General features: G+C 35.5%; 1 protein-coding gene across 1 annotated transcript; it reads right to left on the minus strand.

Annotated features, from left to right (window-relative positions):
* Nucleotides 1–17,700: 17,700 nt before the first annotated feature.
* On the minus strand, nucleotides 17,701–18,973 carry LOC126783033 (SKP1-like protein 11). Its single transcript, XM_050508414.1, has 2 exons — nucleotides 18,606–18,973; nucleotides 17,701–18,343 (listed from the first exon to the last, which is right to left on the minus strand). The coding sequence occupies exons 1-2, from the start codon at nucleotides 18,927–18,929 to the stop codon at nucleotides 18,122–18,124; spliced, it is 546 nt and encodes a 181-aa protein (XP_050364371.1). The 5' UTR covers nucleotides 18,930–18,973; the 3' UTR covers nucleotides 17,701–18,121.
* Between the last annotated feature and the right edge of the window lie 529 nt (nucleotides 18,974–19,502).

A 19,502-nucleotide genomic window follows, 5' to 3' on the forward strand; every position in this document is an offset into this window, starting at 1 on the left:
ATTTAGGTATATTATTCAAGATCATCTCTACAAAATTTCATCCAATTTGACAATGGTTTGAGCTTTCAAAATTGGGATTTACACGAACGGTTCACGTTGAACAGTTTTAATTCATTCATTGATTTAATTTAATTTCAATATCTTAACGATATCCGAATTAGATAAAATTTTGTATAGATGATCTTGAATATCATACCTAAATATTGAATCACTTATGGTGAAAAAAGTTGACCGAAAAGTGTGCCAAAATTAGAACTTCACTCTGTAATTTCAGAGTGAAGCTTCACTCTGGATAGGGACTGTATATATATATATATATATATTTTTTTTTTTATGGCTAAGAACTCAAAGGGAAACTAGGTCATCATGCCTTATTTACATATGATACATTAAACATGAAATTACATGAGTGATTTAGAATCACATAGAGGATCTATGAGGTACAAAATGTTCACTATCTTCATCATGTCCTAGAGTAAAGTCATGAGTATATTGTGAAGAATAGTAATTAAATGATATCTCCCCTTTATAATTTTGCATGTACTAACTTATATGCCAACCATAAGGGTCATGGGTGATTGACTGTACTTGTAGTTCCCATTCGGATCGAGCATTTCTTGACTTTGACATAACCATAGCTTTGTGAAGATTGTAATGAGGTGAACGGGGTTTGATTGTCCTCAACAAGTAGTTCGGTTTTATTTCAATTTTAGGTGAATGTTGAGACATGAAATGCAATGTATATATATATATATAGACACACACACACACACATATGAGAAAGAGCCATATGTACCAACAAGTTGGTACAATAGAGTTAGCTATAGCTTTGTGCTTGTAAATAATAGATTAGAGGTTTGATTCTCCTAACTAGTAATTTTTATTTATTTAAAGTTATGCTGACACGCGGCGATATTATGAAAATATCGAAAATTTCTATCAATAAATACTTGGTATGTAAGAGATACATCCATATACTGAAAAATGAAAACTTTCGGGAAAATATCGAGGAGAGTATCGATATTTGAGTCCTCGGATCAACCCATGTGATTCGTCCAAGTTTACATTAGTTAATGATTTTTTGTTCTCGTATTCGATTATCTTCAATTATTATTATGAACCCAAAAATTCTCAAATATAAGGAGAATAGATTCAGGGGGTCCCCTTCCCATGTTATTTATTTATTTTCTGTAAAAAATATATAGAACGGTACTAGAAGACCCTAAGCTTTCTCATATATACGTTGCCAATTGGTGGATCCTTCGTGAAGTACTAGAAGACCCTAAGCTTATTCATCTTGCTTGAGGTTGCTGCTTCTTGGACCCTAAGCTTATTCATCTTGTGCTTGGATTGCTCTTAGCTTTGTTCTTTCAATTACTTCTCTGATTGTTTTATTGTTGATCGAGTGCTTATTATTGGGATGCCAGAAGAAATCGCAAAGGCAATCGACAAGCATAAGATCAGCATGAGGACATTCATAGCCTACTGGACGAAGAACTAGAGTAATTATCAGGCAAAGACCACCATGTTGAAGACACCAAGTACCTTGAGGAGTTGTTACGTACTCAAAGTGAAATATCGATGTGACCATGGGCGGCTTAATTATGCTGGAAGCTAGCCAAACAAGGAACGTACAGAGCCTTAGTGGATGAGTTTAAAAAAAAGTTGAGGACGGAGAAGGAACAAGTCGAGCAGTCGGAGCAGATCAGAGGTTGAAGAAGGAGAAAGCAGGAGCACAGAAGAGATGCGCGTACTGAAAGACATTTATATGTGAGGTTATGCGTTGGACGTAGAAAATATTTTGGGTCCAAACCTGGAAATACGTACAGAATGATCGATCTTTTAACTTTTGTTAGCTAGCTAGCTAACTACTCTCTCTCTCTCTCTCTCTCTCTCTCCTCTTTTCCTTTTTTTTCCTTATGAAATAATTGGTACATAATTCTGTATACACTGAATGTGTTTCTATACATTCACACTATGAATATGCTTTTGGCTAATCAAGGTTCAAGGGAACACTGATGTTTATTGTGTATCAAAGTTGGTCCGTGCACATGAAAAAAACATAATTGTTGATACAAAGAAATCTCCTTCTACGTACGTACCAAAATTGATATTTTGAATTGGAAATTCTTAGTGCCGATGATCTAGCAAATAAATTATCACATTTTGTTGCATTATCCTATTATTGGTCTGCACTAGCTCGACCCGATCAACTTATAACCCTTACTTTATATTTCCCTACTAGGCGCGTTTGGTAAGACGGTAATTGGTAGTACGTACGGGGTTAATCTAGTATAAATCAATATATGTTATATATCTTACATCCAACGGTTGACAACGAATATTATTTTTCTGACACCACTCATAAAACAATATCGACCGTCGGATGTGAGATGTATATCATACATTGATGTATATTATAATTTTCCGTACGTACGTAGCTAGTAATCATACAAACAAAGTAAAAGTAAAAGAATTAAGATACAGTATATAGAGAAATCCTAACCCGGGGTAAACTTGATCGGTAGTCACATATATCTGATACGGTTAATGGATTATGTACGTAGCCTATAAGTATATCTTTTAAGCCCTACATCGATTGCCTATACCTGCAAAGCAAGACAACAATGGCAGACGAGATAGAAGATCAGAAGGTTGCAGGCCGCAGCTTCAGATACGTCCACTTAGATATTCTCGTCAGCATTTGTGAGAGGATCTCGACATTGATTCTGATACTCATCTGTCCCAAATTTTATTCTTTTGGCATATTGATCATAATTGGAACAGCGCTGAGATAGCATTACATTGTGTTCTACCGTCTGGGTGCTCCCATGCCTGTAAGTACTATATATTTTTCATTAATCAACCTCTCTCTCTCTCTCTCTCTCTCTCTCTCTCTCTCTCTCTCTCTCAATTATGTTGTTAAACCCTAAATAGCTAGGGAAACTGATAACGAACATCTAATTCTGTTCGTTGCAGGCAATGTCTGACTTGTACTTGACTTTCTTCGTTGATCGGACGGTTACCATTCTCCAGATGTTTTTTGGGTGGCCTAGTTTTTGGTATATAGTAATTATGGTTGGTTTGTGGATCATATCAACCACAGGCACTGCTTGCAACATATATTCGATGTATTCCATAACCCAGAAAGAGAACGCTGAAATTGAGGAGAAGAGGTTACTTGCAATGGAAGCAATTCGAGCAGGGGAAACCAATTCTGTGGAGCTTTTCGATTTTGTAATCTACCACTCTGATTATTACCCACATTATTTGCAGTTCTACGATGCAGAAACAGCATATGATCTTTCTTATACAAGGATTCGTGAGGACCTCGACCTCCCTACCGTCCCTGGTGATCAACTTGTATAATGTCAGCTGGGACGTCTTACATGTATCTATAGAACAAACGACATGGCCGTCCTATCATGCATCTACGTTCTTACAAGTCACACTTGGGTTTGGTTGATTGCTCAAAACATTGATCATATGGACCTTCAAATCTATGCTTTACTTCAAGAAGCAATTATCGTGCAGAGATACAAGCCTTCATTTAGATTCTATCGTTCAAGGGTTTAAGATCCTGGCCCTTGACATCTTCACTTGATTTTAATATTTTCATTTTCTTATTATTAATGTATGGGAGCTTCTATTCATACCTCCCAAAATGGCACTTGGATCTCCCTTTTTTTTCTTAGATAGTTTTGACTTAATCAATGCATATGAAATTACCAGAAAACAATTATTAACTTATCTATTCAAAATTAAAAATCTAGATAATTATCTTTTATATTTATTACTAGAAAACCCCAAAATGAGATATCAAATTACATAAAATGATTTAATTGATTACCTTCTTTTTAAATAAACATCACAACTAAAAAATTAAATGTAGATAATTAACATCAAATTGAATGTATACGATTTAATGTATAAACTATATAACTATCTAACATTTCTCATAAACTTTGATTTGAGCCAAAGAACAAAACTCGTTCATTAGAGGTTAGAATATTTCATATATGTTAATGTTAATTATTGGTGAGTTATATATATATATATATAATATCAATGAATGAAAAAATAATTTATTCGATTTTAATTATTTCGAATAATATACATCTAAATTCATAATAAAATTGATATATCTTAATTATTTCGTTCACGTCGTTGTTTGTATTGCGCACTTGCACGCGTGGCCCTAAAAAAATTCTTCCAAATTCTAGCATGTGGTAAGGCCGAAGTTAAATGGACTTAAGTATAAAAATGTATGACCCGGCCCAACAATGAAGTTTCTAGAGCATAAGACGGTGCCTTCGTCCTCCTGGTTCTCGTCGTCTTCACCTCAACACCACACTCACTCTCTCAATTACAGAGAGAGAAAGAGAGCAAAATGCGAAGACCACTGCTTGACAAAGTTGATGGAAACCCGGGTCGGGTCGAACGACCCGTTGAGAGGGTTCCCACATGTCACGACTCCAAAATTTCGTGTATGAAACTCAAATTTCGAAGTCATGAAACTCTAAAACAATCTCAATAAATCGAAATCATTTTAATGTTACAGCAGATCATTACTGAGTTTCATTGTACAACTCAGTCAAATTGATTATTACAAACCAAATTTATAATTCGACATTATATCAAATGGAAATGTAAAAATCCTCACAAAATCCTCACCACAAGATAGGATAAAAACAATTTCGAGTCCTCAGAGTGGTCTGTCGATTTCCGCTAATCTACACATGCGGAATTATCTCATACACCATCGAATAGGTGCACCGGGATTGTAAACACAAACCCGGTAAGCTTTGAAACTCGTATGAGTAAAACAACAAATACAACTCGCATAAAAATATATACGAAAATCCACAAAACATCAATTATAAATGCACTCATGACTCATTAGACGGCCCATCTGGTTGTCTAATAATGTGAAAATATATATGTTCATTCGATTACATTTTCACATCTCCATCGTTCAACTTTTAGAGTTTAATGTGTAGATCAACTCTGTAGAATTTCAGCCAAAATAGTGATCGCTAAGGCATCAAACTTGGTGGAAACAATGGACGCACCAAATCTGTCAAACTGGAACCGTTCATATTTATCAGTTTAAATTCTATTTTTGAATACCTTAAAACCTCCATTTTGGCTAAAATTTTACAAAGGTGATCTACACATTAGGCTCTAAAAGTTGAACGGTGGAGATGTGAAAATGTAATCGAAAAGTTGGTGAATGAGCTATCCATTTTTTAAACCAAAAAAAAAGGATCCCTCGTTGGAAGGGCCTTGTATATCCATTCTAACCGTAAAGAGATTAAATTATATACTTTTTTAGGGTTGGTATAGATCCGGCGGTGGTGGTGCGCAAGGAACTAATTTAGAGGGTTGGTATAATTCATTATTTTAACCGGAGAAATTTTCATCGCTGTTGGTTTAAATTTTCGCCGGAGTTTTCAGATCTTTTGGAAACTCGCTACAAAATGCCATGGAATCTGATAAACCCATTCCAAGTACATAAACATGAATTTTTTTTCCGATGCAATTTGCTTATATAGGTCGCAAGTAGTGCACAAACTAGCCATAACTAATGTATATATGGTAACGGGCCAACCGAATATATGTGGAAAAACGATGACAAGTTCAACAGACAAATTAGACAATCCAAAATTAGGTATTATAATCTCAATCTTATCATAGTTGCGACCATAACCGATATGCTAAAAGGTTTAAATGGGAACCGACGGGATTAGGACCGATGTTGAACTTTCTCTCTCTTCTTCCTGCCAAAGAGAATATCCAATATATGGGTAAATATTTTATAGGACTAAATATATCCAGCAAACTTTTTAGTTTTTTATCAATTTAAGTAATTATCTAAGTAAGTTTATTGGGTACATTTAACACCATCATATTTTATAATATATTTACTTACCAAAAAGGACAAAAAAGCTATTTTTTATTTAAAAATAAAGAAAAGCGTAAATTAATTAATGTGTAAACTATAAAGTCCTTTATATCTTAATTCTTAAACCCTAAGCGCGCAGTTGTCTCTCTTGACTTCATACCTGCACTGGTAGAACAGAAGGGAATCGAATGGCCCCCAAAGCGATACTATTGCTATCCAAATTAGATGGTCTCCTCCTAAATGTTGAGATTCTTGCAATTTTCCTTCTGGTAATCGTTCCTACTTTTTCAACGGAATCCATAATCGATTTCACTTGGTCTAGTTTTCTATCCCTAGGGATATCCTGTTACCGCCGACTTATTGGTACAACATCAGCTGTAAGTTGCTTGTCTTAGCTTTAATTCTAGAGTTCCACCGTACAATTCTATTCTTGATAACGTATATTGCAATAGGTGCCGTTTATGCCTAACTAGCGAGGTTGTGATGGATTACATGCAGCTGCCGCCGAATTATATCTGGTTATTTTGGTTGGAGCGAACTGTGACCTTTTACGTCCTAACACTCTACCACAGACGTACAAAATATTCGGGCATAGCTTTCTGCTTCTACTTGCTGTCCACCATATGTAGTTCTTTCATTGTCTACTACATGCCTACAAGAAAGTGGCAAGGACTTCCGAAAAACCCTAACCCTAGAGTGAGTACTGCTAAACACTAGTCGATCTTAATAAACTTACTTCATGTACATATATTTAGATAGACATGCATGCATCAAGTTTATACCTACGAAGTTACTTCATATATTATTTTCTACCAATTATAGTATGCTTAATTTATCCATAGACATTGGTAGATATGTTTAGATATCATTGCGCATAAGCTAATGTTTGTGTTTAGACATATGTTTAGTAGTTCAATTTCATATATTTGGTTCTATATATTAATGGCTGATGCAAACAGATTTTTGGACAGAAATATCAATTTTGGGTTTTCATATATAGCTGCTGTTAGAGCAGAAGACTTCACCTTAACATACTCATGGAAAATAGTTAATAGTTCACCTCTTACTTCATCCCTTACCTGCCTCAGTAAACTAAAAGGATTTGATTAAAAAAAACTAAAAGGTAGATATATATTGTGTGTGTGTGTGTGTGTGTTTGCTGACACCTTATTTTAGACCGTTTTACTGATCGTACTTTTCCCCTATAATGCTGCATGGTACTTAGATGTGATGCTCTCTCATGACGACTTAATTTTGATCACAGTTGGATACCCTTGTCCTTATTTTTTTTTCCTTACAATTTTTTATGTTGCCTAAACATGTTGTATCGATCGTTTACATTTGCAGAAAGCTAACAAGGGAGGGGTTTTGGTTCAAAAGGTCGAGATGTTACAAAGACTTATGTTCTGGCTGGAGCGGATTGTGGTCCTGGTGTGCATCTTTGAAATATCCAGATTTGCTCGTTTCTCTACTGTGTTCTTCTGTTTTTCTGATTTCATCTACTTGGTCTGCTTCTCCCTGAGCTTAGAGGTCGATCCTTTGCCTGCGGTAAGTGACAAAGTACTAATACTAAATACTCACCATCAGTACGTGCATGTATGCTCACTGTCCATCAGTGCATGTATATATATATGTTCACTGTCTCTGTCTAATTCATGTAGATATGTATTCGGAAATGTCAAATGTGTCATCATGAATTAGGACATCATAAGACTTCCTATGAGAGATCAATTTGTGAATTTGATTGAATAAGGAATCAAATTTGGCATTTCTTGTAATTGAGTTGAGAACATAAGCATCTTAAGACGTTATTGCCATTTGTCAGACTGCTAATTAGGACCTAGGTTGATTCTCGAGTGTCCATGCCCCACTCTTTGTCAGGAAAACATTGCCGGATGTAAATAATTGTTTGCTGAGACATAGATGCAGTGTACATATGTGATATCTAATTAAACAGATATATAGACCTATATATAAGATAGCCTCTTTGGTTGAGACTCTTGAATTAACTTGATTGAGCTTGGTTATGCAGAAGCCTGACTATCTCTTCTGGATGGAGCGACTTGCAATAGTGATCCTGAATATCTATTGTATTGATCAAACTCCATACAGTTTGTTCATAGCCCGGGGTCTATTTGTCCTGACCAACAGTTGTTACAGTGTTAATAAGGTCCTCAGTTCTAGAGCTTACAATCCTAAACTCAAAGTGAGTTTTTAACAATTGTCACTTGTTCCAATCAGGAAGCAAAGTTCATTCTGTGTTTTAAGTTAAATATTTTTGCAGGAATCTGAAAAACGTTTACAAGCAGAGAAAAATGAAGCCAAAATGGAGGATGATCTACAACAAGAGAAGTTTGAAGATCACGAAGGGCTAAAGTGCAATTGGGAACAGGAATTGGTTACTAAATATGGGTATACAGATCCAATATCAGAATTCCCATGTACCAAGATTGAGGATGAGTTGCCAAATCAGAAATCTGAAGTCCATCACCAAGATGAAAATAACAGTTTGGGAAAGGAATCGGTGGCTAAGTATGGGTATATGGAACATATATCAGAATTGACATGCACCGAACCAAAGGTATCTATCCAAACTTCATATTAAGAAATATGTGTACATACTATCATTATTTATACATGTGCATTGAAACAAGATAACATCTACCAGCTAAATGATCACTACCAAGTCACCGGTCAATTTAACTTGAACTGCTTCTTCAAAAACTAACTATTTGCAGGACACTATCAAGTATGAAACTGAAGAAGAAGCACCAAAAGAAGAAAGATACAATTGCCAAGAAGCATTGGCGGCTAGATATGGGTTGATGGAGCTTGTATCAGAATATACTGGCAGCGAACCTAAGGTAGCTAACACTTCCAACATTCAAGTTAGAAAGTCTCTACTATCATTTGTTTAGATGCTCACATTTTGTAATGTAAAATCAAAATAGTGCATTGAAGCAAAGTCAAATAAAATGAAAGCTATATGATCATAAGTTATCCAGAATTTAAGTGAATTTGATTAGTTTCTTAACATCTAATACTTGCCAGGACACTAAAACATCTGAAATTGAAGAAGCACCAAAAGCTGAGAATTACAAATCGCCAAGTGAAGAGAATTTGGAAGTTGCAGAAGCACCGAGATGCTTTGATGATATGTCATCAGAAGAAATATTGCCTTACGATTATTTTTTCCAGGTACTTCCCATCAGGCATACGAATAAAGTTGACAATAAATGGGAAGAACAATTGGTCGTGGCTGATCAAATTGATACTGCGAGTAGCAATGATATCAGTGATCTCGTGGAGGACAATACGAAGACAGCTGAGAATAAAAGCAATAAGGAAGCACTTCTTGAGGACACTGGAGAAGTTGAGAGACTGAGAGCTGAAAATGATAACTTGAAGAGAGAAAAGGAAGCACTGGAGAGTGAAATGAAAGCATTAAAGGATCAACTAAAGGCAGAGAGACGTGAACATGAAGGTACTCGTCAAGCATGGAAAATGCACAATCAAAAGCTTGACGGAGTGATTGTAGAAGCGAAGATGAAGTCTCAAGCTTTAGTTAAGGAGTTAGATTATCACTCCAAGTTTGAGGAACAAATGCTGGAAACACTTAAAACTTACAAAGAGGATTGCAGAAAATGGGAGCAAGAGAGTAAAGACATTGGCGCCAAATTTGAAGAGGTAATTGCAGCTATTGGAAAAGGTCAGAAGACTTTGCTAAATGGTCAGGGACATGTTTGCAAGTGCCAGGAAGAAAGCAAGAAATGGAAAAGTGAGAAAATTGTACTCAATAAACAGCTTGAGGAAGCAAATTATTGGAACCAATACTACATGCAAAGCGAAATCGGTTACGGAAGTTGGATGCTTTACTATGAGAACTACATTTGGAGCCTTGTCAATAGTAACACTGACCTTGCTAGAAGGCTTGAGGTAGAAACTAGATTGTCTACTCGTTATCACAATCGTGTTTTTGACTACAAAAAGAGATGCAGGGTGCTCAAGGAAGACAAGAAAAATCTCACTGCAAAGCTTTGTGCTGCCAATGCCTCTTCTGAACTATATCGAAGCATCTTACATGACTTAGCCTCTTAGAAATTTTTTATCATCTTGTCTGAGCAATTTCATTCTCAAAAGCATGGATGCTTAGGTTCTATTTTGGTCTAGTACTATTGGACTACTGTCTATTTATTTTTAATCTATTGGCTATATCGACCTCTTTCCATTACTGTATTTTGATTGACATGCCTACGTCGAATTCATACCCACCATTACCACGTTTGAGATGTTCAACCACACACTCTTCTAGCTCATATACAAAACCAAGCCAACCTTGCAGGCTTTTAGCATTCATAAATCATAATCAAATTGTATATGTGCTGCAAGTTTGTCCATTCAAGCCTTCAATTGTCACACATGATTCAATTTGATCGCAATGGAAATTTGGAAAACTTTGTTTGCATAATCTAGGCGTTGACGGAGATTTTGCTCGACTCGTGTATGTTTCCAGTTTAATTCCTACTACCAAACGGATTCTCACCCACCAAAGGCCCAAAAAAGACTTCTTCATTTCTTTTGGGACATTAATAAGGAGACAAACCCAAATTTATTATACTTAATCAAAAAATTCCTTCCAAATTCCAATTGGGAGAAGAATTGGCTTGATATAAAAAGGGTTTCATGCTGCTAAATACTACGATTGTGCAATTATTAAATTGTTGCTGCTTCTTTATTCTCGATCGTTTATATGTCGCACGACTCTGTAAGTATTTCTTGCCTCTTTTCTTTTTATTCCATTGCTTCTAATTCATATTGATCTATTGTATGGCCCGTTTGGTTGACAGGAAATTCTGCTATGGAAAAAGATTTCATTTTAGTTTCTATGTCTATGTGTTGTTTGGTTGTAATTTGATATTGGAATGGAAATAAAAAATGTGATTTGACTGGAAATTGACTCCCTCTTAAACCCTGAAATGAATTCATTTCAGTTTCTATATCTAGGTGTTGTTTGGTTGTAATTTGATATTAGAATGGAAATAAAAAATGTGATTTGACTGGAGATTGACTCTGTCTTAAAGTCTGAAATTAATTACCTACCCAGAGGTGATACTATTTCCATTCACATAGACAAAGACTAATTTCCTTTTAAATTGTATCTTCTTTCCTTAGAAATGACTTTTAATGAAAATTTTGATTGAACATTCCATTCTAATGACTTACCAAAATAATTCCAAATTTTAGATTTCAATATCTTCCGAACACCCACATGGAAATACAAAAACCTATTCCATTCCAAATTATGTTGGAAAATAAATTAATTCATTTCCATGTTTCTACATTCTTGTCAATCAAACGGGGCCTATGTTTATTGAAACTATATTTAAAACTGTTGAGCCTCTTTCATTTAAATTTTCTTGTATAGGAGGAAGTGAAGCAGGGCGGATCCAAGATTCAAAACTTGGGTGGGCTTAAATTTGGTCTAAACTATAAGAAAATTGAACTTGTGTCAAATATTAAGTTAAATTGCATTAGCTATATACTTCATTACCTTTTTAGTATGAAAAATAAGAAAAATTCCAAAAACTATTAATTAGCTGATTACTAGAAATAAATTTTAGTACCCATTTATTTTACATTCTTTAGAAAAGAGAAAAGTTGAGAAAATAAATTCAGCTTAAACTAATAACAACCTAACCATTTACCGTGGAGAAGAAATTAAGGAAGCCAAGAAGAATTGAGAGAATTAATGAAGAAGACAGTGGACAAGTAAAAGCAAACGTGTTGTACACGAGAATCGAACCTGGGTGGGCTTGGTGAGAGTGATTATACTTGACATAGCTTGCAAAGTATTCAATATTGTAATTTTCATGCATGTTAATCAACTTATTTGAAAAATCTCGGGGGGACTTGATCTCACTCAAGGTTGTGCCTAGGTCCACGCCTGGTTTCAAACAAAATGATTATTACATGCAGTAGCGGATCTAATGTCTAAAAGTTAGATGAGCTGAAAAAAATAACAACCATAATGAAAACTCTTAAGAAGATAAAAATAATAATTTTTACATACTATTCATCGATCAATAATTCCAAAGAGATATGAGAATCACAAATAAATAAGAGTCATTAAGAATTGTTACATAAAATACTCTATTTGAATTGCGCTCTATGATCTCTAATATACTCGAAAATGATCAATCATTGCCTTAATAGAATGACATTACAATTTAAAAAAGTCTATTTGAATTTCTCAAAGTTTGAAGAGACATGAATAATATATTTGGATTGGTAAAGAATGACATTAGAATTTAGGAAACATATCTAACCTTAATAGAATTCCCAACAAGATTAGTAATTATTTTGTTGAAGCTAAGAAGCTTTGACCAGTTGATTCGCAATCCCCAATAGCCAAATTCTTATATCAGTAAGAATTAAATAAGAATTAAGAAAAGAATCAATCAAATAAAAATGATATGAAGACGTGAAGAACTCAAAAACAATAGTATGATTATAAGGATCAAATAAGAATTAATTACCTCAATCTATTTTTTATTCATCTTTCCTATGCCAAGAAGTAATTCAAGTGATAGAATAATTGATTCAACTGAAGAACAATTTTGCATGGTGCAATAGAAACAGAGCAACATATCGGTGACTCGGTGTCGCAGTTGTACCTCGAGAATTGAACAGGGAAACATACGTGAGAAGAGAAATGAGCAACAATAGTGCACTAATCAATAGCCAATAGGAGAGGAGCCGTGCAAACTCTTCTCAAGAGTGGAACACACGATTGGTGAATTGTGACATGTGCCTAGTTACATCACTTTGTTAATTACATGTTGATTGGGCTGGGCTTAGGTTAGTTAGGTAATAAGGTTGTAAAAATCTTTTTTTTTACCCAGTGGATATTCTAAATAAAGCCTGGCCCCCAAAATTTTCTACCACCAATTGTTGGGAGAGCCGTAGCTAACATCCGCCACTAATTACATGGCTCATCTTCATTATATTAGTATATTACTAGAGTCTATTTCCTTTTTTATAAGTTAAATAATAATAAGATCGACTTATGGAATCAGAATTTTAGAGTTTGACATACTTCATGTTTGTACTTATATAATTTATAGGAAGATGGAGAAACATGACTTCTAAATCTTAGTGATGGACGAGAACTATGCTCAAATTGCTCTTATATATGGTCACGAGTTCATACGAATCCAATTTCATAATCCAAAGTGTGTCTAAATTCTACAAAATCTTAAATCTCACGGTGGATGAAAAAATTCCATATTCTTCGTCAATAGGTTTCAAATAAACATATTAACTAGAGGTAATGCCACTAAACCCTAGATGAATTATCGTTTAACTCTATGTGCACATAAATAGATCAATTTCTATGGTTCTTAATAGATGCATGATATCTATCATATTCGATTAAAATTGCTTGATTGTTCATCTAAAGTTTGCAAAAGATAGATAGTTTGTGTTGTAAACTCGAGTTAAGATGAATGATATGGCTAAATATTTTATATAAAACTAAATAGTTTATGCATGATAGTTGACTAATCTTTGCTAGTACTTCCCTTCAAGGAATACCAAAATGATGGAGTGTTTAACATCATAAGTGATAAACTGATCTGAGGTTCACATCTAAAACCAATCGGCAACGGATGAAGTGACCCAAACCCAATTCACCAAGAGAAAAGAAGCGCATGAAACGCCATGGATGAAGCTTTGAAGATGGCTCTAAACCCTAGTTGAATTATCGTTTAACTCTATGTGCACATAAATAGATCAATTTCTATGGTTCTTAATAGCTGCATGATATCTATCATATTCGATTAAAATTGCTTGATTGTTCATCTAAAGTTTGCAAAAGATAGATAGTTTGTGTTGTAAACTCGAGTTAAGATGAATGATATGGCTAAATATTTTATATAAAACTAAATAGTTTATGCATGATAGTTGACTAATCTTTGCTAGTACTTTCCTTCAAGGAATACCAAAATGATGGAGTGTTTAACATCATAAGTGATAAACTGATCTGAGGTTCACATCTAAAATCAATTGGCAACGGATGAAGTGACCCAAACCCAATTCACCAAGAGAAAAGAAGCGCATGAAACGCCATGGATGAAGCTTTGAAGATGGCTCTAAAGCTGAAGCAGTTTGCCGCATCTTGGAGAACAATAAGAAGGCGTAGAGACTACTTGCTGCTGCTCACTCCCTAAAGATTCCAGATCTCAAGGAGTACATCCCTTCCGAAATGGAGGAGCGGAGCCGCTGACAATGTGTTGATAGCTCTTCGGATCTGACAGAGCAGCTACGAGAGTTAATTGCAGTGTCTTTTGAGTTGATGAACATCATGATCATCACATTTGAGGTTCCTCCTGACTTACAAACCCTCATAAACCCACAGGCTATGTCCAAATTCTCCAATGTGGAAAGTATATTTCCAAAACCTAAAGTTGAGTTTCACCTTATTTGAGGTACTCGTCTCTTTTCTCCACAATTCTTTGGTCGTGTGGTGCTTGCAAAGGTGTGGCCGGATGGGAAAATTTAGTATGTGTTGGTGAGTTGCCCTAGTCCCAACAAGCAAAATATAAAGCTCTAGCCATCCAATTGTGTCTTGTACTCTAGAGAAGTCGCATCAAATCAACACTTTTAATCATATAACCACCATATATCTAGCAACAAAATATACCAACTTTAACCCATAGTTAAATCTAGAGAAGATAATAGTGATCATGATAGAAGCTGACTATCTCCAAATGCTAAGACTGTCTTCAAATTTTCCCAATTTGGAACGCTTGCAAGTGCACAAGTCGCATCTCAAGCGCCAAAGAAACTGCAACAGGGTCATAGCAAAGAAAAATTATTCAGATGTCTCTTTAGCTGCTAGATAACCTCGGATTTTTGAAGTACGTATGATGGAAGGTTTTCGGCCACAATCAAGTTTGATTCTGGCCATCCTTGGCATGAGATGCCTTGGGGATGCACCTTCTGTGTATGGTGATTCTAGCGATCCTCAAATAAGCGAGCTAGTCATGCAAACATTATTTTTTTTTTTGACGAACTTTTATTTTTTTTAGGTTTCATGTTAGAGTTAGGTATACTAAGTTCCTTTGTTAAGGTTTATGCCTCTAGTTTGGTTCTTTGTTTAGTTCCAATTATGTTGTAGCCCCCAAGGGAGTGAACTAGGTTGTTATATTCTTCTCTTTCTTGAGTTCTTTATCAATGATTATATCGTCATGTTTCAAAAAAATATTCTAATTCATATAGACTTATTCTACTTGATATATTATAACGGACTACCCACAATGATAGTAATCAAGTTTGATGGGGATGAAATCAAATAATTTACTTACATGATGAACTATGATTAGACAACCAAGAGTAGGGATGTCAATGGGCAAGGTAGGGTCAGAGGATCGAAAATACCATACTCATACCTAAATTCAATTACATCCTCATATCCGCACAATCTCCGTTAGAAAGTAATAGGTATTCCCCTTCCCTATACCCGTTGTGAATCTGTTTCTCATACCCGCCTCAATACTCGTTAATGATATTTTATTATATTATATAAACAATCATATGAAGTATAGAAAAATGTAAAAATCTAAAATGAAAACTAAATATCATGATGAAATTAGTTTTTTTTTTTACATTAATCCAACTTAAACCAATACAAGTCTAGTTCAAAATAAAATAATAACTATAAAAAAAGTTTTTATTTACATAAATATTAATTAATATTGAAACATATATAATATATATTTTTATTCTTATTGGATAAGGATTGAGATGGGGATCAAAATACAATCTCCGCCCGTTACCCGATTTCATATTTTGAATATAGGGAATCCACATACTCGTTTCCCGTTTTTCTCAATTACACAGCCCCATTAGGATCGAATACCCGTGAATACCCTACCCGATGGGTAATATTGTCATCCCTAACCAAGAGACACAATTGTATAGTATGTATCTAGAAGGAGGACAACTGTATATTAGTTTAAATTTGTAAGGACCAATTATGTCAGTATACTTTGTTTGATCTTTGTCATGAGAAAAGAAAAGTATTCAATTACGATTCATAAAATGATATTTGTTTGAGAAATATGACAGTTGTGATCAAGTTTATTACAAGATATATTACTAGCAACTGATAATTAAGAAGTCATATTATCATTATTATATCTTATTCCATCTTGAAATTTATGTATTTGAGATTTGCTCTATTAAGCATAAAGCTCGTTAGTCGTCCCTTTGATGACGTGTTATCTTAACATTCTTGAGGGTTAGTATTTAACATATGAAAATATGAACCTAGAAAGAGAAAATTAGGCTTCATCTTGATGTTTTTATTATCTTTGTACAACAAAGCCTATGTTTTGAGGTTTTTGTTATTTTACTTTGTAAGAAAATACCTTTGTAATATAGTAAGTCAATTTTGATCCTAAACCTCATCGCCCTGAAGAAAAGTTATTCACTCGATTGATAAAAAATATTGCAGATCAAGGTGTGATGCGGTATAAGGTGAAATGATGGTTATGTGGAATGAACGTACCCTAACCCACCTTATGAATGATCACCAGATCATTGTTCAAGTCGACTCAACGGTGGTGTAGCGTAAGGAGATGATATATAAAGGGTTTGTGTGATTCACGATGTATGTCGACGAATTTGGGCAAACCGTTTGTTCAATTTCTGGCGGAGATTTCGGTGAATTGAGAACTATGGTATGAGAAATGTCATGCAATATGCATCCAAGTTTGTGAAACAAATGTTGGAAACAATTACAAAAAAGATTGCAGAAAATGGGAGCAAGAGGCAATTGCAGCTATTGGAAAAGATCAGAATACTTTGCTAAATGGTGAAGGACATGTCTGCAAGTGCAAGGACGAAAGTAAGAATTGTGAAACTGAGAAAATCGTACTCAATAAACAGCTGGAGGCAACAAATTCTTGGTGGGAGTACTATAATAATGTGGCAACAAACAGAGAGATGCAGGGTGCTCGAGGAAGACGAGAACAATCTCACTGCAATACTTTGTGTTGTCAACTCGAGGCCAAAATTTGCTCTCAAAGGTACACCAAACCCGAACAATATGCCATAAACATCACTTGCACAATCCACTAATTTGACATGATATTCTAATATTTTTCAGTAAGCTGATTCATTTCCTCTTATTTTATTTCGAATTCGTCACATGTTCGATCTCCTTATTCCAATTGGCAGCTTTTGGTTGAGATATACCTATACGATATCCAGTACACCTTTCCACATTGCCTCATCAAAATACCTCAAACACTGATACTTCTATTCCGTCTTCCAGCCCCCTTAATTCACTTGCATACTTTGTGATACTACTTAATCCGGAAAGAGCTAAGTAGGGGAATAGAAGCACCTACTGACAAAGATAGCTCCAATCGTGATCACGAACACAAAAGGTGGGAACAAAAAAAAACCCACTTCATAATTTTAGGGGCAACATCCTCAATATGCTTGAGCACAAGATGCGAAATTGCAAATATATAAGCGGAAAGATTGCACAAAGACAGTTGGAGAAGAAAAATGCTAATTACGAAGAGAAAGGTGGGCGTTTGAACTATTCAATTATGACATTTTAAGTGTTACTGTAGGCAGTGAATAAAGGACACGGTCGTTTGACAACGTACATACTGGCCTCCAGCCAAAGTAAACCAGAGAAAGAACAGGTTCAGGCAGCTTGTTAGCAAGCAGATATTATAGCGGCATGAAAGAGCAGGCATTTCTATAGACAGAAACATTGCTATATCCAATTATCTAGGAATAGACTGGGATAAAACAATGCTACAGCGGAAAAGCCAAGAAAAAACTGATCAGACATTCCTATAGCAGCACAGCCACCTTTGCAACCCACATTCAAAGTTCATTGTTGCAGCATTCAAGAATTTGGAGAATAAGACTATAGCTAGAAAGTAAAAACAATACTGAAGGCAGAGGACTAAAACTACCCTACACTAATAAAAATCCGCATGCAATTAGGATAGCAAAAGAGATTTGCAATTCTTCAAAACACTAAGCAACCTAACAACACCTTTTCATTGTTAGTACAAACACAAACTTCACAGGAACCCCAGGGGAAAACAATTATCAGCCTTAGTTATATCAACATTCCTACCATCCACATTATCGACACCGGATACCAATCAGACAGCCGTCGGCTTCTACTCAAATGCCCAGTTCTCCCTCCGACAATGATTTCCCCTCCGACTCTAGATCTTCAAATGCCCATGCATTCTCCCTCCGAACCACCTCTTCTTCCTCTGCAGTGTAGTCATTCTTAATGTTGAAAATCTTGCGCATTTCTTCCACAGTCTTCCCCCTGACCATATCTGCCACAGTTTGGCAAGCCAAATCCATCAGCCCCTTAATGTTCAGGTAGTTCGCAGCCTGCAAATCACAACCAAACCCACCACAATTCAATCCCAAACACCCCACCAATCAGAAAAGCCAAATCTCAATGATCAAATATCCAATCTTCGCGAAATTGAATACAACCCAATACAAAGAACAAAAAAACCAACAAAGAAAATATAACACAATCGCAAAACCCCAAAAAATCCATCAAATCAGCAAAACCCTAACCCTAACCCTAAAATTCAATCAAAACCGAAAGAAGCGAAATCGAAGATAGGGGTTTAAAGGGACTAACCAAAATGAGCTCAAAGAGATCCTTCTGCTCGACCTTGACGAACTGAGACTCCCATTTCTTGAGAGGCGAGTCTTTGTTGGGCCATACGAATCGCCAGTTTCTTTCCGTCTTGGAATCTTTGCCGTCCTCAGCGTGCTTCCGGCAGTAGTCGATCACCTTCCTCAAGATGACGCCGGAGACGTTGGAAATTGGAATGGGGTTCTCAGCGCCGATGTCATCCACGATGGTCTTGATCATCACCGACTGGAAAGCCACCGCCTCTTCGACCTTGAAGCTCTGGCCGTCGTAGCTCGTCAGGGTGATTAGTCTCTTCTGAGACGACATCGTTTTGGGGTTTAGTGAGGTGCTGAGAGATGGGAGGGTTTGGGGTTTTGGGTTGAATAGTGTTGAAGAGTGAGAGTGAGGGGCTTCTCTTTTTATATCAAAGAACCGACGCCGTTTTGGTTGAAAAATCTACCAAAATTTATTTGATTAACTTGTGTTATTACTTTTTACCATACTTTGCTCTAAATCAACTCAATCCTTGCCATCATAGTCTGAACAATTTATTTATTATAAGTTATTTTAAGTACTTACCAAACATAGACAAGATTGAAATTCACTCATATCTTGAAAGAATCTGATGCGGTTGCAAATTTAGGTCACTCAACTACATTACGAAGTTGGAACCATTGTTTTCCTCTTTCAACTATATATGTTTTTAGTATTGATTTTCTTAGTATAATGGTGATTCACTAAATCTGTGTCAAATCAAATGCTTGCTCTTTCTCGTGCGTGGTATAAATCCAAAATGTAAGTCAATTTTAACTTATAGCACATTTTGCTCACTAATTACTTCAGTTACGATTTTTTGAATGATGACAAAATGCCACAGTGCCCACACACACTAAAAAGAAT

Source organism: Argentina anserina, chromosome 2, assembly GCF_933775445.1.
Source record: "Argentina anserina chromosome 2, drPotAnse1.1, whole genome shotgun sequence".
NCBI lineage: Eukaryota > Viridiplantae > Streptophyta > Magnoliopsida > Rosales > Rosaceae > Argentina > Argentina anserina.

Excerpts from the sequence above, each read along its gene's own strand:
- LOC126783033 (XM_050508414.1), bottom strand. The coding sequence starts at position 18,929 with ATGTCGTCTCAGAAGAGACTAATCACCCTGACGAGCTACGACGGCCAG. Across the intron at positions 18,344-18,605 it reads ATCTCTTTGAGCTCATTTTG|GCTGCGAACTACCTGAACAT; the intron begins GTTAGTCCCTTT and ends TGTGATTTGCAG.